This window comes from Myxocyprinus asiaticus, chromosome 14, assembly GCF_019703515.2.
Source record: "Myxocyprinus asiaticus isolate MX2 ecotype Aquarium Trade chromosome 14, UBuf_Myxa_2, whole genome shotgun sequence".
Lineage (NCBI taxonomy): Eukaryota > Metazoa > Chordata > Actinopteri > Cypriniformes > Catostomidae > Myxocyprinus > Myxocyprinus asiaticus.
The window spans coordinates 21,737,202-21,763,699 of record NC_059357.1 but is presented as its reverse complement, the minus strand read 5'-3'; the positions used below and the strand labels follow the sequence as shown (position 1 = coordinate 21,763,699).

The 26,498-nt window shown below is 35.9% G+C and overlaps 2 protein-coding genes across 7 annotated transcripts; both read left to right on the top strand.

Annotated features, from left to right (window-relative positions):
- Positions 1-759: 759 nt before the first annotated feature.
- Positions 760-11,718, top strand: LOC127451452 (uncharacterized). 6 transcript variants are annotated; one of them, XM_051716175.1, is made up of 15 exons: positions 765-974; positions 1,509-1,623; positions 3,404-3,507; positions 3,977-4,048; positions 5,713-5,784; positions 6,026-6,139; positions 6,245-6,401; positions 7,459-7,482; positions 7,836-7,886; positions 8,136-8,186; positions 9,150-9,194; positions 10,303-10,344; positions 10,492-10,586; positions 10,984-11,050; positions 11,391-11,718. In XM_051716175.1, exons 3-14 carry the CDS (start codon positions 3,469-3,471, stop codon positions 11,035-11,037), a joined length of 816 nt encoding a protein of 271 aa, XP_051572135.1. In that variant the 5' UTR covers positions 765-974; positions 1,509-1,623; positions 3,404-3,468; the 3' UTR covers positions 11,038-11,050; positions 11,391-11,718. The 6 variants fall into 6 exon arrangements, with proteins under 6 accessions (XP_051572136.1, XP_051572135.1, XP_051572132.1 ...); XM_051716172.1 differs by having other exon boundaries at positions 768-974; positions 11,400-11,718; XM_051716176.1 differs by lacking the exon at positions 8,136-8,186 and having other exon boundaries at positions 760-974; positions 11,400-11,718.
- An 899-nt stretch (positions 11,719-12,617) lies between these two features.
- pih1d1 (PIH1 domain containing 1) lies at positions 12,618-21,716 on the top strand. Its single transcript, XM_051716171.1, has 12 exons — positions 12,618-12,874; positions 12,975-13,110; positions 13,352-13,434; positions 13,933-13,990; positions 14,155-14,343; positions 16,342-16,403; positions 16,517-16,598; positions 19,245-19,341; positions 20,686-20,718; positions 21,000-21,078; positions 21,206-21,349; positions 21,567-21,716. The coding sequence occupies exons 3-12, from the start codon at positions 13,354-13,356 to the stop codon at positions 21,600-21,602; spliced, it is 861 nt and encodes a 286-aa protein (XP_051572131.1). The 5' UTR covers positions 12,618-12,874; positions 12,975-13,110; positions 13,352-13,353; the 3' UTR covers positions 21,603-21,716.
- Positions 21,717-26,498: the final 4,782 nt, after the last annotated feature.

Genomic DNA, 26,498 nt, shown 5'->3' with positions numbered 1-26,498 from the left:
TGGCCGTGGGTGTGAGTGTGGTGCGGTCAGGCACACAAAGGCGGGGGGTGATAACGTGATAACGGCGGTCGTAAACACCGACCGTGTGATCCACGGAGTGAGGAAACGCTGGAAATGTCCTGCCCCTTACTTAAATGGAAAATATGATTGGTTAGCAAATATCCAATCGCATCTGAAATGAACGTTCTGATTGGTGGATCAGCTTAGTCTGACTGTCTGTCTTGCCAGTGCTGCCCAGCGCATCTCCGTGCGCGTTTAGAGAGAATATCTGTACATTTTTTAAAATAATAATAATAAAACACAGTTCACTCGTTATTAGATTGAAAATGTTCCTGGTCAAAAGTCCACGTATCATCACTTATTTCAGGTGGGCATGCGCAAAATCCTAAAACAGATAGGAGACTACACGACCAGAAGCTGTTCATCTGATTTTCTATCATTACCTCTACAAGGCACTGATCTCTCTTATTTGAACGAGTCTTGTGAAGGCGCAAGCGCTTGTCTGCTTGTGTTTTTCAGCATTTATGAATGTTAAGATGAGTGGAAGAAGAAACAGATCTTGCACAAGTATTTGCTAATATAGCCTAATCCATTTTATTTAACTTTGAAGCTTATGATTATTGTTAGTTGTAACCAAATAATAATGCTCCTAGTTAAAAAATAAATAATTTAGAATCGATATTTTTGTGTGAGGATCAATATTTTTGATACTTTAGGATCGATCCGTCGATCCCTATTTGTCAGTGCTGTTGACTGTAAAACAGCAGCACACGCCGCACACTAAACCCACGCTACTTAATAACTGCTGTTAGATTACCACATATTATAGACCATTAAAAGTCATTTCTACTTCCACGTGATGACTCTCGTGCACTGCATGTGTGGTATGTAAGGGGGATTTTACACGCTCGTTTCTTGAATTAGGCTGCAAAACCGAAAGTAAATGTTGCAGTACAAGACAAGAAGGCTGAAAGGTAAGGCGCATGTTTTAGATCGTGCTAATAGATAAAAGAATGAAACCCTACATTGGGATTTTAGGATTTTACTTTAACTTGACCAGATCTGAAAAGAGATTGGTGCATTAGTGGGCAACGATTGAAGCACCGGTCTGGTTACCGGTTTTTTGTTTTACTATTTAAATATTACTACAAAATACAGAGTTTGTGATTATCCAAATTAGTTTTTATAAATTAAGATTCATTGATCTTGAATTCACACTAATAATTTCAAACGGAATTGTAGCCAATTTATCTGGCTGCTCTGTCTGGCACGTAAAGCAGATAACGACAATCTGAAACTAACGTGCGCTCTGTGGGACAAGCTCGCTATAAAAGTACTGTTAGATGACACATGTGGCTCTCATTTTCTCTTGCTTTCGTCGACACAAAACCAATACACTCTGAAATATATATTTCAATCCGTTTGGGGCTCTGGTTACTTTGACAGCGGAATTTTATTTTTATGTCAGGAAGCCTCAACTAACCACATCTTTGCATTTGTTCTTGCAGATTTTAATACTTTTTAACTTTAAAAATGCTGAAATTAGGCCATGTACTACACAGATCTTAGAAGGTTGACCTTCTAACTTGATTGGCATCTTCAGAGGACTTATACTGAACTTGGGTATGCACTCTTTGTTCTGTTCAAACGTCTGTGCAATCCTCTTTTTTATACTCCAATCTCGTGTTAAAAAAAAAAAAAAAAAAAATTGAATATTGATGGAGCAACATCATTTGTGTGAAAAGAAACAATAACAGATAAAAGATGGAGAGGGAGCCTTTTACCCCACACTTTTAGTTATAGTGATATCATGTAAATATAGGGACAATAGATATAGGACAACATTTATGCAGATACTTTTGAGACAGCAAAATGCTTTTTGAGGAACAAATTAACATAATGCTTACTCAAAATAACAAATTAAAAAAAGAGTTAACCATTTTCTGTTCATTCTATTCCTTTCAATCACATTTGGCATGTCACGACATCTCTATTGTGATTGGATCAGTCAATGTGAGCCCACTTTGAACAGTCTTCATAACAGATCTATTTGCCCCATTTAATAAAAACAATGTGTTTGATAGGGGCCTTTAGCCTCTGCAACAGGAGGGCTTTTTTTATTTTATTTTTTATTTTATTTTTTTTACCCCAAATACTTTTCTTTCACTTATTGGACAGTTATTGAAAAACTTTTGATTTAATCACCAAATAACCATGAAAATGACAAATACGTCTTTTGTCTCAAAATAAATGTGGTAATTTTTAGGGAAAATTATTAAATATTAGATCAAATTACCCTAAAAATCTAACTTTAGACATTGCACGCAATGGATCAGAAATATTTTGCAGTGCATAATGACAAACAGTGGTTTAGGAAAGTACTGTGGTTGTTTTTATTGGTGTTTAGTGTTTTGGGAGAAAATAAAATCAAAAGTGCCTTTTAACCTGCAGGCCCTCCCTTACAAAAATTGAGAGTTCATGGCAAATTTGCCACAAACTTGCCGCAAATACGCCACTGATCATTTTCACTTGCAAATGAGCCAGCAAACTTGCGCCAAACAGTCCATTGTTGCCAAAGGTTTGCTGCAGGTTCACCACTACTGGTGAAGAACTGCAAACATCTGGCAAACATTTGCAGTGAATCACAAGGTCATTTCAGTGCATGTGAAAATATTGAGTGGCAAATTTGCGGCTAGTTTGCCAGAACTCTAGATTTTTTGAAAGTTGTACCCTACTCTGTTGTCTGTCCCCATAGGGAAAATTGATTTGAACCCTTTGTTGCTACATCCAAAACACTGGACATTAATGTTTACAATCATTCATACGTTAAAAGAAAGTGAATACATTACACACAACACAAACAGTCAGAACAACTCTCAACCATATACAATTGGCTTGGTCTTGTTGGAAACTGCTATTTAGAGTTCTGACTGATGCATGCACAAATAAGTTCTTAAACCTATTAAGTTTACATTGTTGTACTCTGTATTGTTAGCAAGAAGGTAACATTTTCCGAAGTAAATTTAACATTTACTCGTATTGTTGTGAGTACATGCCACTTTCTTTGGGTGTTACCTTAGAGATGTTTTTGCATCTCAGTGTGCTGTGTTTGTGCCAGATCCATTAGTCAGGATGATGTAATAGACTGGTGCACTTAACTGTATCATCTCAATTTTCATGAGCCCATTTTCAAAATCACATTTTCAAATCATTTTACTGATCATTTTCAAATCAGCTGAAGATTGTCAAGGAACAATGCAAACTATTATTAGTTGAGAACTAGACATTTTTTCTACAATGATCTCCCACTTTGCATATCTACTCTTCTATATCTGCACGTTCATTCCTTTACCGCTTTCTCTGTCTCACTGCCTCTTCCTTCACTGTTCCCCGTGTTATGTAGCCAGCAAGTCCACCAAAATATTGTGGCATATGGGGCTGAACTCCAATGGTTAACAAGGCAAAGTAATGAGTGGAAAAATCTGGACATTAATGAATTTGTTAACCGTGAGTTATACGTTTTTTTGCTAATATGTTAGTGAAGTGTTCTTGGAACATTTAGCCCCTCAGAACATTATTATTTATTGCATGTCGAATGTAGCCGTAATTGTATTAAAGCTGATGTGTGTAATTTTTTCATTGTTAAAATTCTTTTTCGGATCCCATCTATGCAGGGTTAAATGTAAGTAAGCAATTTGTAGGTTGATTTCACCCAAAAGTGTAACAATGTGGCTCTGTTTTGGGTGAGACTATCTGTTTGTACAAACAATGGTAGATGAGGGTAGTTGGGGTTCTTTTTTTTCACAATTCCATTTGCTGACGCAAGTGCTGCAGAAATTACAGGCTTCAGCTTTAAGAGAAGAGGTGGAGGGCTTAGAAACATTGAATGGTCACAGAGTTTCAAGACTTTAAGACAAGTTATTTCAGATCATAAAGACTGTTGACAGCTATTTGATTCCTTCCCATTCTTTAATAGGCAGTTTCATTCATAACACATGTACATAATGGCCAATGTGGCTGCATGCCTCAAGATATCGAAATACACTTGGTAAGTTTATATTTTATTGTTTTTGACATTTTCATGCCAAATTACTCGCACAACAAAATCCTTGTAGCTGTTCATTCTGACAGATGTTGCCTTTCATCTTACATATATCACTTTATTATGAAAGTTTTTTAATGCACCACAATGAGGCAGCTTAATGTTTTTTTTCCAACTGGGTGAGGGGAATGAGATCAACAAGTTCATTCATCTGCAAATTTAAAGTGTTTTCTAAGAATAGATCTGTGAGATAGGCTGTAGCTGTGAGGGAAAGACATACTGTCTCTTTAATGACATGCAATTTATAAAGATATCAAGCTCACAGATCCCATCTAATTTTCCACAATTCATGTTGTCTGGAGTTTTTTGTCTACTGAACTTTCTTGGAAAGATATCATTTTTTTCAATGTTTCATCATTGGAACGATCTAAAAACACATTAAACAACTGTACAACCCATTAAAGAGACTGTATGTCTATCCCTCACAGCCTTGTTGTCATTCCCGTCAAAAATCAAAGATGACGCTGCTGTGAATGAGGTCTATAGGCCATTGACATAGTTTTAATGGTGCTTTATGTAATATTTGTACTGTATTAAATCATAAAATGACCATAATATGCCATTAGAGAATTAGGAAACATGCTAAGTTGAAATACTGGCTTCTCCGATAACAATGCTACAGCCAGTATATTCTACTTTGAAGTTTCCATTCCTGGCCGGAATTTCTGTTTATGTTTTGGCCTGTGTGATCCCGCCCACTGCCCACTCACCAATAGTATTTCGACTCAGCCGGGTTGCCAGATTTGAACAAGTTTGTAGGCAAACAACACTGCATGCTGCAGCCATGGAAGCCAACAAATGAACTGGATCAGAGACAACGGATTCCAGCCGACCTAAAAAGCCTCGTCATCTGTCTAAACACCACCATGACCAGAGGCGTAGTAAAACAAGGATAAATATTGGAGATGCCTTTGGAAGATGGAGACAGCTTAAAGCCAAGAAATCCTTTAAAACGGATGCTGAGTTGACTAATTCTGGCAACCCGCATGAGCTTCGAGTCTGGGGTGGGGCAGACAAGTCTCCAATATTTTGAATTTGGACTGCAGTACCCATTTCAAACGCTTGTTGTCAATCTAACATATAGCACCTTTAAGTCTTATAATACAGTACTTTCATGGACCTTATTCACAGTAGTGCCATCTTAATATTTATGACGGGAGTGACAATGGGGCTGTTAGGGATAGACTTAGAATCTGTGTGCAGTTGTTTAAAGTGTTTTGGATTGTTCAACTGAAGAAACATTGAAAAAAAAAAAAAACATCTTTCCAAAATTTTTCAGTAGATACAAAACCCCAGAAAACTTGTAGAAAATGAGATGTTATCTAGGAGTTTTATACAGCTTTATATTTTGCATAGAAAAGACTGTATGTCTGTCCCTCGCAGCCTCATTTTCATTCACGTCAAAAATCTAATATCATGCTCCTTTGGATAAGGTCTATTACATGCATCTAACCGCAGTGTAGTTTTGTCATCATGAAAACAACCTTCCAATGGTGTTAATCAATGGACATAATTCATTTACTGAATTGTAGAAATATGATTTTGTCTTTGTGCACGTTATATACACACACATATGTAATGTATATCATATTTTCTTTGAATTCTTGTAGTATGAGGAGTTGATGGAAGACCATTTGTTTGAATTTAAAGTGTTCTCACCATCTGAAACAAATCTTACAGAGGTAAGAATAAACAGCAATGATGAATACTTGATTACTTAATTATTACTGATGATTACTTTTATATGATTGTGTTTATTATACTGATCATTTGTCAGCATGTTTGTAGCTAATTTTTGTGTTTTTGTATTGTAGTAGACCTGCCTCGCTATTTTAGAATTATAGTAATTCATAATAATTATGTTTTGATTATCATATTTACCTCTTTTTAAGTGTGGCCTGTGTGTTTGACTGTTTTTTTCAGGAACAGCTTATACTTCTTTCAGTGTTTAATACACTATGTTCGTCTTGGAATAAAAATAAGGATAATGGGGACAAATTCAAAGCAGTACAAACTTTTCGAATGATGCTACATCATGTGAGTATACCTGCTTGTAGTGTATTTATTTATATTTTTGTAACTGGCTCTCAAATATCAAATAGATTCAGTTCTAACTGACTGTTCTAATTTTCCTTTCTATAGATAATTGCAGAAAGTTACAATATTGAATGTAATTCCAGTGAATGTATTGGAGAGGTTTGTGCTAATCACAACTGTACAGGTGGTTACAAAATAAATTATGTGAACAAAACCACCTTTGGGGAAAAGTTCAATAAAACATGCAATGAATCATTACTAGGTATGGACTTTTAACCTTTCATCTACCCTTTTTCTTTTACTTCCCCCTCAAGCTTCATTTACCTTTGGTATTGCCAAACAGTGTTGGGTGTAATTGGATTACAAATTAATTAGTTACTGTAATCTAATTACTTTTTAGTCATAAAATGCATTAATGCATTACATTTTATATACTTGTAATCAGATTACAGTTACTGACTTTCAATTAAAGTAATTTTAAGTACATATGTATAAGTAATATTTAAAATAAATGTAAAATATGATTTCATATGTACGTCTGTTAGTGTTTCTGTGACAGCTGAAGAGTGTGTGGCAATGAATGAGGAGAAAATATAGACATTTTGAATTTGATCGGAAAACAAAAAACTTTTCTAGGCAAACACCTTTGAATTTGTTTCATGTAGTAACTTAAAAGTAAAATAATTAGCAATGTGCTTACTTTTTATATTACGTAAACAGTAAAGTAATCTGATAAACTTTTTAGAGAAGTAATTAGTAATTTGTAGTGGATCACTTATTTTGAGTAACATACCCAACCTAATTTACCTAACCCTTACCCAAAATTCTTAAACTTTGGCAGTGCAATACAGAGACATAAGAACAGTAGATCCAGAATTAAGTTTCTGGAAACTCCACCATTCTAACCTGTAGTCTTTTAATCGCTGTCGTAGATCACTGTCAGTTCATTTAATCTATTGTGACTTCACATGTTTCACCTGGAATCTGCTTGCATATTTCACAGTTGCTGCACTGATTGTGGTCTGGTTACATTTGGTTAATGTCCCTTGTCTGGTTAAATATAGTAAAATGTGTTAAACGGAGATGAGAATACTCCATTGTCAGTTGAAATAATTTGCTTAGCCTAAAATATTTAATAAACAAACATGCATGGGGTCATATGTAGAATTTTAGGAATTATGAGCATTCAGATTCTGCGGAAATCTGTGGAGCTAAATGCAATAAATGCAGATTTCAGCAGGCCCATATTCTTTTATTATGCTACTGCCAAACTCATGGAACTGACTTTCTTTCTCTCTTTTTTTCTTTCCATTCAATAGATCTAAAATGTCCAACAAAAGAGAGTAAGTAATTTTATTTTATCTCACTTGCAGCCACAAAGTATCTTTTTCTCTGTCTAGTCTTCTTTAATTTGTTGTAAATATTTAATATGAAACTGAAGATAATATTAGGGAAAAGGGAAAGTTTGTATTTAAAAAACAGTAAGTGAGTCTCTTTTTTCTTTTTGTAGTATTATATTATAAATTACACAATATTATAAGTTACATAATCTCAGTGTGATCTAGTGCAGAAATGATAGATGTATGATTCTGTATACACAGAATATAGACTTTGATTGCTTAATGTCATATTTTGTTGACAAGTCAACACCCACTACAAATTCGTTAATTGAAACTAACTGTATTGTTCTTTTTAGGCACAACACCTCTAACATCAGATGCCCCCCCAAACTCTACTGCTTCTGAATGTAAGCAAATTCAGTATTTTAACATTTATTTCATGATTTCATATTCACTCATACAGAGATTATAGCAGATATTTCCACTGTCATTAACAAACATTAAGCTTAAGAGATCAAATATGAATATTAACCAAATTATATGAATCAAAGATTCATGACATTTCTAACTACTAGAAATGTACAGCAACAAGATACCAAACAACTTTTATGATTTGTTAAATGAAAGTACTACCATTAACCTAATAAATCATATAGGGACAACAAGTTCAACACCAAGAATCAACCAAACCATCACTGTAAATGAATGTAAGTTGCTTTGATAGCTTATCATAAATAATTCTGCAATTCTAAACTAATATGCTGTAAATCTGTAAAGTTGCATTATGCTGTTATAGCATTTACTTTGATTTGTTTAAACTAATAGATCTGGTACAAAATCTAGCAAATAAAAAAATAAAAAAATAATAAAAAAATCTGTTTATCTCTCTCTCTCTCTCTCTCTCTCTCTCTCTCTCTCTCTCTCTCTATATATATATATATATATACAGCTTGGAAAAAAATTAAGAGAGCACTGCAAAATTATCGTATCTCTGGATTTACTATTTATAGGTATGTGTTTGAGTAAAATTAAAATTTTTATTTCATTCTATAAAGTACTGAAAATATTTATTTGCCGAAAATGACAACTGGTCAAAATAACAAAAAATATGCTATGTAGTTGCCAGGAGTGGCATAAAGTCATCCAACAGCAATGTGAAAAACTGGTAGAGAGCATGCTAAGATGCATGAAATCTGTTATTGAAAATCAGGGTTATTCCACCAAATATTGATTACTGGACTCTTCCTAAATTAAAACATTAGTATTGTGTTGTTTATAAATGAATATAAACTTGTTTTCTTTTTGCATTATTTGAGGTCTGAAAACACCTAATCTTTTTTGTTATTTTGACCAGTTGTCATTTTCTGCAAATAAATGCTCTGAATGGCAATATTTTGATTTGCAATTTGGGAGAAATGTTGTCAGTACTTTATAGAATAAAACAAAAATGTTCATTTTACTCAAACACATACATATAAATAGTAAATCCAGAGAAACTGATCATTTTGCAGTGGTCTCTTTATATATATATATATATATATATATATATATATATATATATATATATATATATATATATATATATATATATATATATATATATATATATAGCTAGAAACAATCTTCAACAATCTATAATGGCATTATTTAACTATTTCACTTTTTTATAGATTTGTCAACCACTCTCACAGAAACAACCACTCATCAAACCACCAGTAAGCACCATGTTTACCACTTATGAGAGCAGCTTCTTTAGTGGTGATGAGTAGGATAATTGCTTCAGTATAACTTGAAAAGTTGAGGGAGAGAGAATCGAATGGAAACAGCTCTCTTATATGAGCACTGCCCACCACCCTATGGCTCTAAAAGGCTGTGGTATTACACATTGCTTAAGTGTCACGAAAATGCTCAAGTGGTATTAATGTGTGCTAAGAAAAGTTTCTCCAGATTCTCTTTTGGTGAGCCTCTTTGTCCTGTTAGCTGCCAGGAGTGAAACATGTATTTTGTGTTTGGAGATTCTGTTCTGCATCACATAGAGTTTAATGTCTTTAAAATTTGCTCAATGGGGAAAAAAGAAATAAAATGTGATGTTGCAGTATCGGGACTAAAATTAAGCAGGACTCAAATCAAATCCACTGAAAGCAGGGACCGCATGCACCTATTCAGGGTTTATGGTACTGAAATTAACATCTTAATTTTTTGTGGATTGTACATTTTAATTATATTGTTTTAATATAACTTATTTTAAATTATTTAAACCATCTTAAGGCCCCCTTGGAAGTTTGCTGAGGCCTTCTAGTGGGCCCTGGTCTCCTGGTTGAAAGTTATTGCTCTAGAGATTAATGTGCTTGAAAATTCCAGGAGATCAGCATTTTCTGAGACACTAACACTAACAATCATTCCATGGACAAAATCAGTTTTCCTCCCTATTTTCAAGTTTGAACAGCAACATAACCTTTTGACCATGCATGCTTATTTATTGAATAAATGCGAAATAATTAGCTGATTAGATATGCGCCTTAAATATTGTGTACCTAATAAAAGTCGCTACTGAGTGTGTATTGTTTCTAATTACTAATTTGATAGTTTCCCTAAATTTACTAATTACTAATATATAATATAGTATGCTTTGACATACACATTCTTTTATTATAATATATACAGTATATACTGTGTATAGAAATATCTGACTTGTCCCTGCCCTATAAGTTTTGCTCAGTAAAACAAATTGTACAAATTTCATCATAAGCCAACGTCATAAGTGTCGTAAGTCAAAAAGTGATTTGTTTCTGTATGTTGTTTTGTATGTCCCTCTTATCACAGATCCCAAAATAGAGCAAAGCAAGCAGATGCAGAAAATGTTGAGTAAGTTTAAGAGGTCTTGGTCTGTCTGACCAGTAATTTTTGTCTGCCATTCTTTTCTCTCATACTCTCTCTCCCATCACCTACAAATGCCACTGTAAATCAACATATTTTGCTTTTTGTTTGTTCTTTTTGGTTTCCCAACTACAGTTAATACTTTCAGTTGGGTCCTTGCTGTCTCTCTACTACTGAATATCCTTCTACTCTTTTGTGTGTGGTACCTGTACAAGAAGAAAAAACAACTGGTAATAATGTCTGAGCATTAATGTGGCTTGTGTGGATCATGTTTTTTTTTACATTGTGGGTACCAAGTGTTCTCATAAGGAAAATGACTTTAAAAACAAACTAAATAATGTCTAATTGAAAAGCAAAAAAAAAATGCTAAAAGTTTTGTGTGAGGGTTAGATTTATGGTTAGGGGAAAGAAAATAACATTAGCTGAAAAACAATAAATGTCAATGAAAAGTCCCCACCAGATAAACAAACGTGTGATTGTGTAAATTGAGTATTTTCCCTTTGGGTGAGGCTCTTTTGAGTATCATTAGATTATTATCAAATATGCCAAATCTTTAGTTTTTCTGGCCATAAACTTTTGAGTTTTACAGTTTCCATATAAACACTTTTTTTTTTTTTTTTTTTACAGGAAAATGTTTCACAGCAATATCAATTGACAGAGGGGAGCCTCTTAGAGAGGTAGACATCTGATTTAGGTAATACCAGCTTTTGTAGTATTTCTGTACAGGGTTACAATGTTCATATGTACAGTGTAGATATCAAGCTTTCACAACTGAGAAATGTCACTCTGTGCACTTTCAGTAGCATTACATAACAGTATACTAGAATGATGACATTATTCTTAAAGCATTCTTTTCTTTTGTCATTCTGAACTTCTTCCTTTTCCCTGTTCTCATTCTTTCAAAATGTGAGTCTAAAATACGGTAAACTGCACATTTTGTTATTTGTTTAATTTGTATTGTTTCTAATCATAGAGTTTCTGAATATATCTAATTTGCTTTTCTATTTTTGCATCTGTCTGTGATGTTTGTAAAGGTGAATCAGGGTTGTTCACCACCTTGTTGTTCCAGTTTATCACAGTCACTCTCTGCCCCTGTGCATGGAATATGAGGTCCGGTGAAGTGTGAAGATTCTACATTCTGCATGCTACAACATAAGATCTGTGCATGACATAGCGTTACCTTTGAATCCGTGATTGACAATATCATCCACACCAATGCAGCTTCTTAACAAGCACACACAAATTCACAAAATTGGTGTAATTTTCCATTTTGAAACTATGGTTGTCCTGAATGTGCCCGCATAGCTGTGTTGTGTCATGAATTCGCCTTGTGTATGAATAAAACACTTGTCTTATGCTTCATCTGTTAATGGACTGTTGATCCAGTGTGTACCATGATGAGCCTGCTGTTAAACATACGGTTAAATTTAAACATTTGTGTGTTTTGGTGCTTAGGTGAAGAACTGTTTATTTCTGGTTGGTTATGACAGAGTATTTCTCTTTAAAGTAAAAAGGGGAAAAGAAAGTACTTACAGCAAAAATGCTGATTACATTAAAAAATTAATATATACTGCCTTTTTTAAGCAGCCATTTGTTTTTACATTTAATATCATTTCTATTGTATGTATTGTTATATGCTACTGTATTGCTGCAAAATGCACCCAGTAAACAAGTCTAATTATACATGTTACTTTTTTTTTTTTTTTTTTTACAAAAAGGATGACATCATCAAAGTCTTTTTCATTTCCAAAATATAGCCTAGTTGTTTGTTTTCTACAGTATTATAAATGCTTTGCCAGACTGCATTGTCATGTATAGCTACAGAGAAACATCTCAAAATATTAAAATAATTCTCATATAATGGCATCCTTTATAAAAACCTTGGAGCTTTGACATTGCCTTTCATTAAACCATCATGTGATGCATACCACAATATAGCATTTACAGTGTATGATGCTTAATAGTTCACCCCAAAATTTAAATTCTCCTCATTTACTCACCTTCATGCCATCATAGATGTGTATGACTTTCTTTCTTCTGCTGAACACAAATTATTTTTTTTAGAAGAATGTCCAAAAGCTCTGTATGTCCAAACAATGCAAGTAAAAGGTCCAAAAAGCATATAAAGGCAGCATAAAAGTATTCCATGTGATGCATTTTATATCACTATTTAAGTCATTTTTTACTATACATTCTCCACCCAATAGGTGGCAATATGCAAAAAGAATGCAGTTTGCCAAAAACAAAAGAAGAAGAATGTGAAAGTGGAGATATATGGTAAAAACATAAACAGAAATTCTCATCCACACCGATCATATTGCTTCTGAAGATATCGATATAACCACTGGAGTCATATGGATTACTTTCATGCTACATTTACATGCTTTTTGGACCTTAAAAGATCTGGCCACCATTCACTTGCACTTTGAGGACCTACAAAGCTGAGATATTCTTCTTAAAATATTTGTTTTTGTTCAGCAGAAGAAAGGAAGTCATACACATCTGGAATGTTATGAGGGTGAGTAAATGAGTGAATTTTCATTTTTTTATTGAACTATCCCATTAAATATATCCCTCCAAAATCTGCCATTCTAAGCACGGGACTTTTATTTTGACAGATCTTTAACTACTCGCATGTTGTCCTCCTCACACTGAACTGTTTACAGTCGTTTTGTTGCATCCGGAGCAAGGAGTCTCAAAGCCTCTTTTAAAGCTCCTTGTCCAACGCTAACAGATGTTTTGTAATATCACTCGGTAAGTATGTCATGGTGTGGGAAAAAACGCTCTCCAGAATGTATGTATAAGCGCTTGCTGCACATTAGTAAGCGCGTGTGTAGCACGAGGGTTTAGCTAGTTATGATGAGATAGCAAATTAGCAATTCTTTAGTGTCTCAGAACAGTGCATAATACTGCTCAGATTACATATTAGTGCAATTAGTATTCATTATAACTTCAAATGTGCCATTCAGCATCTTCTATGTGTTTATGTATGTAGTCATGGAAACGGACAAGTCTCTCCTCAGTGTTGAACTGGAACAGAAACAGCAAGAGGAGCTTTATCAGCAGCTTCTGCTTCAGGTAACCGCCTTGACAAATTATGTAACTCGCTACAAATTTCATATGTACTCTAATGTGGTTCTCAAACTGTGTTACGCAGCTGCACGACTATGGAATCGACACTGTTATTAAAAGATAATAACAATACATATTTATTCAAATTGTTACATTTTCATGTTTTCTTTCAAATGTACCACGCCAGTTTTAATTTAGCTTTTTGCGTCTTAGTTTAAGAACCAGTGTTGTAACTTGTTTGAGTTGTAGACAGTTAAACTTAGTCTAGCAATTGTCACATTGTACACTGCACATTGTTCTTGTTCTATTTCACTGTGTGGAATCAGAACACACTGCGTCATTTATTTTGTTTTCCCATGTCATCTTTTCATTACTTCTAAATTCCATTCTAATTATTCAACATTTAAGGGTGAATTAAATGGTTAAAGGGTTTCCGAAAGAGTCAGAGACATCCTGCTCCATCTAATCACAAAATTATTTTATTTGTTTTGTCCAACCTCACAGACCATGGGGAAAATACAGAGTGACAGCCCTCCTTCCAAAGTCATCCGACCACAACCAGGTTAGTTAAAAATGTAGATTGTTACTTTTTTGTTCAGGACTGTTGAAGACAAACACTTTGTATTTGGAAATTGGTATTTAATTTGTGTTGGTGGTGTTAGTGTCTTTTATATCATTAAAGCCATCCTTTTATCAGTCTGTGTATGAATTTCCGTTTAATGCCAGGCATGTGTGTGAAGACCTCCTCTGTGTCAGACAAACAGAAAGTCTTTCTGAATATCTGTCAGTCACCGGCTGTACCACCCCCTCCTCATCTGTCCCAGGAAGCACTGGTGGATCTACTGGAGTCAGAAGACCCTACAAGTTACAGAGTGCCCATGAGTCTCGGCGAGCCCCATACTGAAATGGACAACAGTGAGCTGGTCACATTCACATTTTAGGGTTCCCACAGTCATGGAAAACCAACAGGTCATTTTAAAGATGTCTAGTTATAGTCTGCTCTTGTGTAGAGAAAAACTTGCTTGCAACTAGGCATGTGACGGTATCACATTTTCACGTCACGATAAGTGCTTAAGGTTTTATTGCAGTACGGTATTATTGCGGTATTGAATTACATTACAAAAATGGGTTGAAAGATAAACAAACTGTATTGTTGTTCTCTTTATAACAAGTTTAATTACTTTTTTCAATACCTAACTGGCCTTTTAAATTAACAGATAACAAAGAACTTTGAAAAGTACCCTGAACATTAAAAAACCTATTGAACAACCAATTGCCTACAAGAATGGTATCCATGTTTTTTCTGGATAGCATGCCAGTTACTAATAAATAACTAGGTGCTAGCTACAAATTTAACAACCGCATGATCACTGTATGGCAATGGACGTTCCAACTTGAACTTAATATTGAAATCATCATTGTGCCACATTGCCATGATTAATTACATGAATATGTATTAGCTGATTACAGCTGTATTTTACTCGTACCACAAGACACAAACATTACTGTGTAGCTAGCGGAGTTTTACTCTTCGGCCACTTGAAAGCAAGCTACACATTATCTGCAAATGGCAACAACAGTTTGCTTTCTTTGTTGTCTTAGTTGTCACTTAGCTAGTTGTCTCTCAGTTTTCAAAATCAGTTTAGAAAAATCAAGCAGAACTGTCACAACTTACCTTTATCTCGCTGAATTGCACAGGATGATTGTCCCCCAGATGAGTGTACATGTTGGAGGTGTTCCTGTAATTTGCTGCCACTTTTCTGCCTTGTTTTACACATAGGAAAACCATTTTCGACAAACAATCCCTCTGCAAGTTTATGGACCTCAAAATACTTCCACACTTCCGACTTAACCCTTTTAGAAGGCGGATAAAGGGTCGGCTGCTTTCCTCCTTCAGTCCTGCTTCTCATCCACATTGGTTTTGTTAACATCAGAGTGCTTATGTGTCATTTTTGCTGCATAAAAGCATTGCTGTGATTTAAAAAAAAAAAATAATTATCCCCTTTTCTCCCCAATTTGGAATGCCCAATTCCCACTAGTAGGTCCTCATGGTGGCGCGGTTACTCGCCTCAATCCAGTTGGAGGAGGACAAACCTCCACTTCTGAGACAGTCAATCTGCGCATCTTATCACGTGGCTCACTGTGCATGACACTGCGGAGACTCCCAGCATGTGGAGGCTCATGCTACTCTCTGCGATCCACACATAAATTACCATGCGCCCCATTGAGAGCGAGAACCACTAATCGCTACCACGAGGAGGTCACCCCATGTGACTCTACCTTCCCTAGCAACCGGGCCAGTTTGGTTGCTTAGGAAACCTGGCTGGAGTCACTCAACACACCCTGGATTCGAACTCACGACTCCAGGGGTGGTAGTCAGCGTCAATACTCGCTGAGCCACCCAGGCCCCCAGCAGTGTTGTGAATCTTGATTCATTGATGGAAAAAAAACTACTGTGCAATCAGAAAAATATAAACAATTTGGCTGAAAGGTTATCTAGAAATATTTATGGTATTTTTGGTATTTATGGTATAACAATTTCGTGCATGTTAATTACGTGATATACCATATTACCGAGTAACTTCATATGCCTACTCACAAGCCATAGTGATGTCTGATTTGTGAAAGAATTATTATTTTCTGTAAATCAGTCAAACTGATTCACAAAAACAAGTAATTAGCGAATCGATCTGAATTAGAAAAATCCTTAAGCAGGAAGCACAAACAACTAGAAAAATCAATTGGTCGGAAATTGCGGGAATGCTGACATTTTCCAGTTTCCTACTTTACATCCTTCTGCCATTGTTTAATCTAATCTGAGATTTAGAATTTTTCCTTTGTACTGACTTGTTCAAATGAGAATAAAGCTGGTTTGACTGTGCAGATGACTTAACATATTCTTCTGTTTGCCAGACTCACAAGGCTGCACGGTGTATGATGTCGTGATCAATGATGAGTTTTTCCAGAAATGTCAGGTTTGTGTCATGTGTGACGCCACCTTGAAAGTTATACCTCAGCCAGACTCTTTTTGTTTTCTTGCCATGCTTCTGCATCCATGGCCATCACTCTGTATGCTTGAACCCAACAGAAAGACACCCTGTTCCAGCAATTTCTTATAGCAGTTTCTTTGGAAGGAATGGAAAACAAATACAGTCTAGAGTTAAGCAGAGGTCAGTCTTAATACAGCATATTGGCATGCGTATTCATTTCCCTGCAGGTATTTATACTTTTTGCACGCAGATAATTTGCAGATGCATGATGATGTGTTCTGTTATATACACTCACCGACTACTTAATTAGGTACACCTGTACACCTACTTATTCATTCGATTATCTAATCAGCCAATTGTGTGGCAGCAGTGCAATGCATAAAATCATTCGGACACAGGGTCAGGAGCTTCAGTTAAGCTGAGGCTGCAGTGGGCACAAGCTCACTAAAACTGGACAGTTAAAGACTAGAAAAACATAGCCTGGTCTGATGAATCTCAATTTCTGCTGAGGTACACAGGTTGTAGGCCCACTGCAGCCTCAGCTTTCGGTTCTTGGCTGACAGAAGTGGAAGCCGACGTGGTCTTCTGCTGTTGTAGCCCATCCGCCTCAAAGTTCGATGTGTTGTGCATTCTGAGATGCTATTCGGCTCACTACAATTGTACAGAGAGGTTATCTTAGTTACTGTAGCCTTTCTGTCAGCTTGAACCAGACTGGCCAGTCTGACCTCTCTCATCAACAAGCCAATTCCATCCGCAGAACTGCTGCTCACTGGATGCTTTTTGTTTCTTGGCACCATTCTGTGTAAACTCTAGAGACTGTTGTGCAAGAAAATCCCAGGAGATCAGTAGTTACAGAAATACACAAACCAGCCTGTCTGGCACCAACAATCATGCCACGGTCGAAATCACTGAGATCACATTTTTTCCCAGATTGATGGTTGATGTGAAACGTTAACTGAAGCTCCTGACCCGTATATGCATGATTTTATGCACTGCACTGCTGTCACACAATTGGCTGATTAGATATTCACATGAATAAGTGTACAGATGTTCCAAATAAAGTGGTCAGCAAGTGTGTGTGCATATATATATATATATATATATATATATATATATATATATATATATATATATATATATATATACATATACACAGTTGTGCTCAAAAGTTTGCATATCCTTGGAGAATTGGTAATATATGTACCATTTTTAAAGAAAACATGAGTGAGCAGGCAAAACACATTTCTTTTATTTCTTATGGGATTCATATTCAACTGTAGGTAACAGAATGGCACAATCATAAAACAAAACATGGCAAAAAAAATAAATAAAATGAAATGACCCCTGTTCAAAAGTCTGCATACCCTTAGTTCGTAATACTGTGTATTGCCCCCTTTAGCATCAATGACAGCATGCAGTCTTTTGTAATAGTTGTCTATGAGGCCCCAAATTCTTGCAGGTGGTATAGCTGCCCATTCGTCTTGGCAAAATGCCTCCAGGTCATGCAAAGTCTTTGGTCGTCTTGCATGAACCACACGTTTGAGATCTCCCAAGAGTGGCTCGATGATATTACGGTCAGGAGACTGTGATGGCCACTCCAGAACCTTCACCTTTTTCTGCTGTAACCACTGGAGGGTCAGCTTGGCCTTGTGCTTAGGGTCATTGTTGTGCTGGAAAGTCCAAGTGCGTCCCATGCGCAGCTTTCGTGCAGAAGAATGCAAATTGTCTGCCAGTATTTTCTGATAACATGCTGCATTCATCTTGCCATCAATTTTCACAAGATTCCCCGTGCCTTTAGAGCTCACACACCCCCAAAACATCAGTGAACCACCACCATGCTTTACAGTGGAGAGGGTATTGTTTTCACTATAGGCCTTGTTGACCCTTCTCCAAACAAAGCTCTGTTTTGGTCTCATCACTCCAAATTACAGTGTGCCAGAAGCTGTGAGGCGTGTCAAGGTGTTTTCGGGCATATTGTAACCAGGCTTTTTTGTGGCATTGGCGCAGTAAAGGCTTCTTTCTGGCAACTCGACCATGCAGCTCATTTTTGTTCAAGTATCATCGTATAGTGCTCCTTGAAACAACCACACTGTCTTTTTCTAGAGCAGCCTGTATTTCTCCTGAGGTTACCTGTGGGTTTTTCTTTGTATCCTGAACAATTCTTATGGCAGTTGTGGTTGAAATCTTTCTTGGTCTACCTGACCTTGGCTTGGTATCAAGAGATCCCCGAATTTTCCACTTCTTAATAAGTGATTAAACAGTACTGACTTGCATTTTCAAGGCTTTGGATATCTTTTTATATCCTTTTCCATCTTTATAAAGTTCCATTACCTTGTTACGCAGTCTTTTGACAGTTCTTTTCTGCTCCCCATGGCTCAGTATCTAGCCTGCTCAGTGCATCCACGTGAGAGCTAACAAACACATTGACTATTTATACACAGACACTAATTGCAATTTAAAAAGCCACAGGTATGGGAAATTAACCTTTAATTGCCATTTAAACCTGTGTGAGTCACGTTGTGTCTGTAACAAGGCCAAACATTCAAGGGTATGTAAACTTTTGATCAGGGCCATTTGGGAGATTTCTGTTACCATTATGATTTAAAAAGGAGCCAAAAAATACATATTATTATATGTGATAATAAATGGCTTCATATGATCACTGTCCTTAAAAGACAGGTTTTTTTTTGCATGATCAGTCATATTTTCAAAATCAATGCCAAACTTTTACAATTTCTGCCAGGGTATGCAAACTTTTGAGCACAACTGTATATACATATGTTCTGAATACATGCATAAAGCTTATTTTCTTTCTTTGCTTTTTAGATATTAAGATTTTGAAGAACAGGAAGTTCATGGGTTCTGTTGTAGAGCAAAACATTCGCACCAAGAACAAGCCAGTTATCCAGGAAATTGACTCTAAGTATGTTTTCCCCTCCCACGCTTTTTCACATTCTATTATTCAGTCTCTCCTCCGCCCGCATATCTCTGTCACTCTCTTTCCCTTAAATGTTCTTTCAAAATGAGGGTGATGTTACACTTACTTTCCAGCCATAATTTAAAACAGCCAAAATTGGCTGGTGGTCTAAAAGACTTTTCTTGACCAAAAGTGGGAGTATATAATATACTACCATTAATTTGAAAAAGATCTGTCAGTATAGCTGTATTAGATCCATTAGTGAAAATTTATCCTGCTTTATCCTAACTTGTGCATAAAAGCTAGAATACTTTTATTTTGCTAAATGTTAAAAAATGTGTTCACTGCTATGTAATTTGTAGTGTTAGTGTGCAGGAAGAGTATTAAAAGGCAAATAACGAGAAATATTACATTACATGGCCTCCATCACAAAGAAATTGCAACTTAAGCTAATGCTTTTAAAAACCAAATAAAATGATTGTTAAATAAGATGACTCAGCTGGCTAGATACTGCAAAATACAACCCTGCACCTGTTTGTTAAAGCTGAAGTGTGTAATTTCTGCACCACTAGTGCCACTGAACGGAATTGCAAAAATAAACATTGTTTTTAAACTGCCTTCCGAATACACTCCAATCTGCTGTTAGACCCGCCCAGCTCACACCATTGGTTGAGTCGTTGTTGTGTCAAACTGGGTAGATGACTCAAAACAAAGAGGGATTTTTATAGTGCCACAGAAACAGTGTTAACAGTTTTCGAGAAAATTAACCTACAAATGGCTTGCTTATAGTTGTCTCTGCACGTTAAGTTGGGATAGAAGAAAGTATTTTGACACTAAAAAAGGAGCACACTTATGTGGTAGATAACAGTTTGGTTGTTGGTAACACTGTTTCCACCAGTGATATTTTATAAAGCACTTTGCCTCGGATTGTAGGTTGTCATAATATGATCGCTCTTTGCCTGTAATATCTCTGTTTATTAGTGAACACAATTATCTTATGAAAGCATTTGCAGCTAGAGGGTAATGGAAAGAAAGTAACATTTCTCGAAATTCTCTAAGTGTAATTGGATTTAAAATAAAAACCGTTGTCCTTTTGTGGACATGAACATGCGTGCTTTACCTGACTCTGACTTATAAGTTGTGCGACTCTTTGTCTGTTGTTAAAAGATATAAATGTTTCAATTGGTCATGTGAGAAGTGATTGAGTTGTCAGTGTGTGCAGTCAATGCTGTTTACATACTGCAAATATGTGGCTTATTGCTGTCTTCTGCAACTGATCCCATCAGTTGATGGTCTGTTTGTACAAGTAACTTTAAACATAATTGCTCTAATCATTCTTTCTGTTGACAGGAAACCTAACGCCACACCTTCATCTACCAAATGGTGAGTTCGTTTTAAAGTTATTTGGATGTATGTTTTTGCACTTGAACAACAATGGTACAATTTGACTTCTAAATTGTTTGGTTTGATTCTGTTTAATGATTCGTGTTTTCACTTATGTTTGACATACCTAGAAATGAGTACAAAGGCCATGCGTTGATTTTTCTTCACTCCATTCTTTGCCATTCTCATTTTGAGATTTCTTTAGTTAATGTAAGGCAAAACTTTGCTTGTTGTAATGTAACTTATAATGCATGCCTTTTTTTTTGCTTCATTAACTCCAGCCCAGAGTTCTGTTTACTGATGGAGCCCCCAACTGGAAATGCAGACTATCTGATCGCTGAGATCCTGCTTCCAGGAGTGGTAAGTAATTGCATTCACTCTCGAGATAACTCTCTGATACACCCCTAATGGTTGAAAATGGCTTTTAAAGATTTGTTATCTGTATTGGATGAGTCTAGGCTTTGCTTATTCTTCCTTACCTTCCTAGATGTCTGCTCGCTCTCTTGTTCTGGACTTGGGAGAAGACAGGCTAGTGCTGATTGCTCGACCTTCTCTTTTCCACTTGGATATTTTCTTTCCTTTGCTTATTGACCAAGAAAACAGTGTAGCCCAATACAACACACAAACACAGGTAAATTATATCATAAAAGTGTACTTTATCTCTTTCTCTCCTATTGGAAGGTTTTTTTTTTGTTGTTGTTTTTTTTTTTAGTAGTATTTTTTGTGCTATTTTTGTAGGACAATTACTTCTCTTTGACCCATTACTTTATATTTGTTTTGAAGTTTGCTGAGGCAAATTTGCAGTAGAATTATGTCTCACTCACAGTCTGTTCCTATCTTCCTTTCAGACTCTCACGGTGACCATGCCAGTAGTGTCTTCATAAAAACTATTGCAAGGCTTTCAATTCACAATAAATGTTTTCATTTTGTACATTGAATGTGGTATGTTGTGTTTGTATCCAGTGTACTTAAACAATATGTGAAAACTATGAAAATGTCTCCAACCAAGACATTTTTTTAACTTAAATATCTGCTTTTATTACCGTTAAATAAGCTTTTAGATGGTATGTAAATTTTAGAGCGCTTACTTTCACCAGATGAGAACTTTAAATATATAGAATGATGGAGATATAGATGAAAGTTCTGAAGATGTCTCCTGTTGCCCTCTACCTTCTACTAGTGGTTCCATAACTGAAAATACTTTATTTTGTTCTGAACATTCCATCAATGTCTTTGAGATTTGGGGCTTGGGGTTTGTTCGAAACTCTAATCCTAAGTACAAGTAACACTTTGTCAGGGAGTGGGTAAAATAAGAAATCAAACGCTGGGGTGGGATAGTGAGAAATCTTTAAATAACAACAAAATGGGGAAAGACATACAAAAATAACGAAATAAGAAACTGACATTCAGGAAACAAGACAGAAGACCAAAAGTCAGATAACATCACAAGACAGTACATCGATGAACAGGAATAAATAGACAAGAGGTAATGGAGAACAGGTCAGACAAATGGACACTAATCAGGGCTAACAAGGATGTGTGGACAGGGAGCAAACAAGTGAAAAAACAGAACCAAAAGAAACAAAGAAAACAGGACTGCCAGGGCAGGATAAAATATTTATCCTGAAAAGTAAAATATATTTTTTGGAGAATTATTTTAATATAGCATACTTTCTCTTATCCCAGCTTAATATGCAGAGACAACGATAAGTAAGCCATTTGCAAGTACATTTTCTCGAAAACTGTAAACACTGCGTGATGCTATAAAAATGTGTCTTTTTGTTTTGAGCAACCCATCCAGCCTAACACAATGGTGTGAGTTGGGGGTGGGACTATCTGTTCGATCAACAGCAGATAGGGGTAGTGATTAGTAAGCTGTTTATTTCTGCAGTCCTATTCGCTGCGCTAGTGGTGCAGAAATTACACACTTTAGCTTTAAATAGAAGTAAAGAAATGGCATTGAATTGGCATAGTGTGTGATTAAAGAGATCTTTCGGTCACGAGTAACCTTCCTCAGTGCCTTTTAGTATTTTTTACCTTACCTATTGTGAAATAGAAAATATTGATTCTAGGAAGAATTGTGAGTAAATCCCCTGCACTATTTCTGTCCCCAACTGTCCCTTTTTTTTTATATATCTTTTTTTATGTTTGTTGTATGAGGTCATTCCCCATGTCTCCCCTAATCCCTTGTGGTGGTCATCTTTCTGTCCCAGGGTTAATTTCTAATCCACCCATGGTCCTCTGCCGTAGCTGCTAAAACCCTCCATCTGTCCCTGTCCACATATAAAAACAACCCATTGTCCCCCATTACAAAACTCTTGCCATTCACTTGGACTCTCTTCTCATTCAAAGCCTTTGTGTGCTTGTCTTTCATCCTTATCCACAGTGAATCCATTTTAACCTCACCATAAGGTAAAAGTCTTTTTTGTTGCTTCATAAACAACTGCATATGGGTAGTTGATATATCCAGCTGTGTGACATCCTGCAGCTATACTCTAGTAAAAACTATTTTAAATAACACTTCATTAAAAATGGTGATTACAGGTTACAGGACCTAAGATATATGCATACCTTTATAAATGTATATAAAAATTATACCCTTAAAACTTTGTTAATGAAATGAAAGTCCATTGACAGGTTTTGCGTCAGTCAGACTGATTGGCATCAACTACCTGTATTCAAACCTCTCACTGGAGTTTCTTTTTACAGCATAACATTTCTTTGCTGTCTTAACAGTTTGTTTTCCATCTTGTTAAGCTGTCATTGTTGTCTGACTTGGGAAAAGTACATGAATTCAGCTGTATGGGTAAATTTAACACATTAACTACAATTTCTCAAAACTGAAGGTCTACAGTACTTGTTATCTTCGGTTCTTGTGTGCAGTTATAATCAAATCTGCAAATGTGTTTCAGTTTCCTGTAGGGGACCATAACTGTACATATGTGATTATTCAAGACCAAATAATTCATGTAATTCAATAACAATAGTTAGAATAGTATGCACACAAAATCAATAATAAATGTGTGTAGTTTGAGAATGACGGTCATCCGTTTACTTTTTCCTGGCGTACGTGCTTGTTGTGTCTCGTTCAATTGCGTCCTGGATCAAGTGCTAACACTCTCGAAACTATTTATAAAATTCACTTTCAGAGCAATAAAGAATGGTCATGACTCATATAATCTCCCCCTGCTTCCATGGCTAAAATGAAGAATTACTCAGAATACCCTGGGTAATTCTTCTACGACCTCTCATAACTTTACGCGTCTCCGAAACCCCATCTTTGTCTGAAGCTTTCCCCATCCCGTTGTCTCAAAAGATCTCTGCTCCTTTTATGCACTTGGATCATCCTCCATTTGTAATTTGATCTATGGTTATGTGCAGTACTTACCTAGGCTCGTGCCCTTTAGATGCTAAGAATCTCATTAGCACAGTGACAGCAGGTCATTTTTGTTGAGAGACAGTAAAGTATAAGAAGGGTGGTGACAGCCATCATCCTCATAAAATCCTTTGGCTGATGACACAGCAACCATAAAGCTCAACAAAACATTAATGATACCAATGATTATTTTCTCACTCTGCAATCAAACATTGTGTGATAGACATTAATTGCCAATTCCTGAAATAAAATCCAGGAATCCCATCCAAGGAAATAAGTTCAGGTACTTAGAAACACAAGTCATTTTAACCCACAAGCAATTTACAGCTATCTTTGTTTTAAATACCCATGTTCCTGCTAGTGCATATCACAGTAATACAGGCTCTCTTACCCATTGATCAGCTACAAAACAAAAGTAAGTACCTCTTGATCTTGGAGGGGGGTAAAAAATGAGAGAAGACAACACCTGAAACAACAGAAAAGTGCAAGATTAATGGAAGAACGGAACCAAAGTGAGTGTCAGAAATTGCATCTCACTCTGTCATTGTTGCCTCTGCATTTCCATCTGTTCTCACCCCATCAGGCTTCTTATGAAGCATTCAGAGGGCTGTCAGCAGATTGGGACAATGGAACAATTTAGATCTGTTGCTACTTAGGTCTTAACTCATCACTCTCTCTTGCTCTCTCATCCTCTCTTTAAATGTTTAAAGGGATAGTGCACACAAAAATGAACATTCTGTCATCATTTACTCACCATCATGTTCCAAACCTGAATGATTTTCTTTCTTTGGAACACAAAATATTGATTTTAGGCAGAATGAGTTGGGTGTAATCTGATTACACAGTCATCTAATAACTTTTTAGACAAAAGTAGTGTAACATAACATTTTAAATTTGTGTAAAACAATTACAGTTACTGACTTTAAGTTAATTATTTTATGACCATTACTTGGGTTACACGTATTTCCGAAATAATATTATTTATGTAGAATACATTTAAAACATGTATTATGTTCATATGTTTGTCTGTCTGCATCTCTGAAAAGTCACTAACGAGTCGTAATAAAAAAATAAATTGTGTGTGACAAACAAGAAGGAAGTAAAGATAAATTCATTACAAAAACTTTTCTGTGAAGTGTTTTAGAAAGTACCTTAAAAATGTTATGGTAAATTAGTAATGTGATTACTATCTTGAAGTAATGAGTAGTGTAATCTGATTCTAATTTTTGGAGAAGTAATTATTCATTTGTAGTGTATTACTTTTTTGAGTAACTTACCCAACAATGGTCATCATTCACTTTCATTGCATCTTTTGTCCATACAAAGGGAATGGTGACTGAGGTTGTCAGTTCCTAATATTCTGCCTAACATCTTTGGTGTTTCACAAAATAAAAGGCATACAGTTATGGAACAACATAAGGGGAAGTAAATGATGACAGAATTTTCATTTCTGAGTGAACTAGCCCTTTAATAAATGCTATTAAGATAAGTGGTTGTGTTCTTTTATTTTTCTTTGCACTTTTAAACATCTCACTCTCTCTTTTTTACTCTCTTCCTTAGTTTCATCATGTTTGATGTAGAGGAATATGAGTGAGTAACATATTTTTTTTATTTATTACCATTACTGACTATTGAGCTTAAATATCACATTAAAGGGCACATGCATCACTGCTCGGTCTGCTCATTCTTTTTTTTCCCCTTCATTTTAGGGAACAAGCAGGGGGTGAGTAGAAGGCTCTACTTTTAAATCCATTTTTAATCCTTTCAAATTATTCTTTGATTTTTGTCACTTGCATGCATATTTATATCCTTTGCTTTGCCCCAGCCAAAGCTTCAGCTTTAGTGATTATCAGTGAAGCCTTGCCAATTACACAAAAATGACTTTGAAAGCACTATATATAAATGCAGAGCTTTGATTGGTTTCACAGAGTTATGCACGGCCCTGATTGGGTGCTTGGGCTAATTGTTACCCTGCCTTTTCCTGGGAGGGTTTTTATTACATACTAATCTCATGTTTCTATTAGCTTATTGTGACAAGTTTATGACTCTTTTAATGAAAGAGGAAGCGAGAGCCAGGCAAACAATCCAGCGTAAACTTATTTGAGACACAAATATAAGCTTTTCAGCAACATGAAAGGTGCACACGATTCCTGCTGTGCATCTATCTCTCTCTCTCTCTCTCTCTCTCTCCCTCCCCCCCTCTCTCCCCTGGCGGTCTGGATTGCCCTTTTAAATCCCTCTGCACTCTCACTGCAAGCACAAAACTGCTATCAGAGGTGATTTCCCACAGGTGTCAAACATTGCTGCACTCACTCTCTCGGCCTCGCTCTCCAAGGCATCGCTTGACCACACCCCCATCAAAGGGGGCGATCTGGTGCCCCCTTTTTAGTCAGATCAGTCAGCG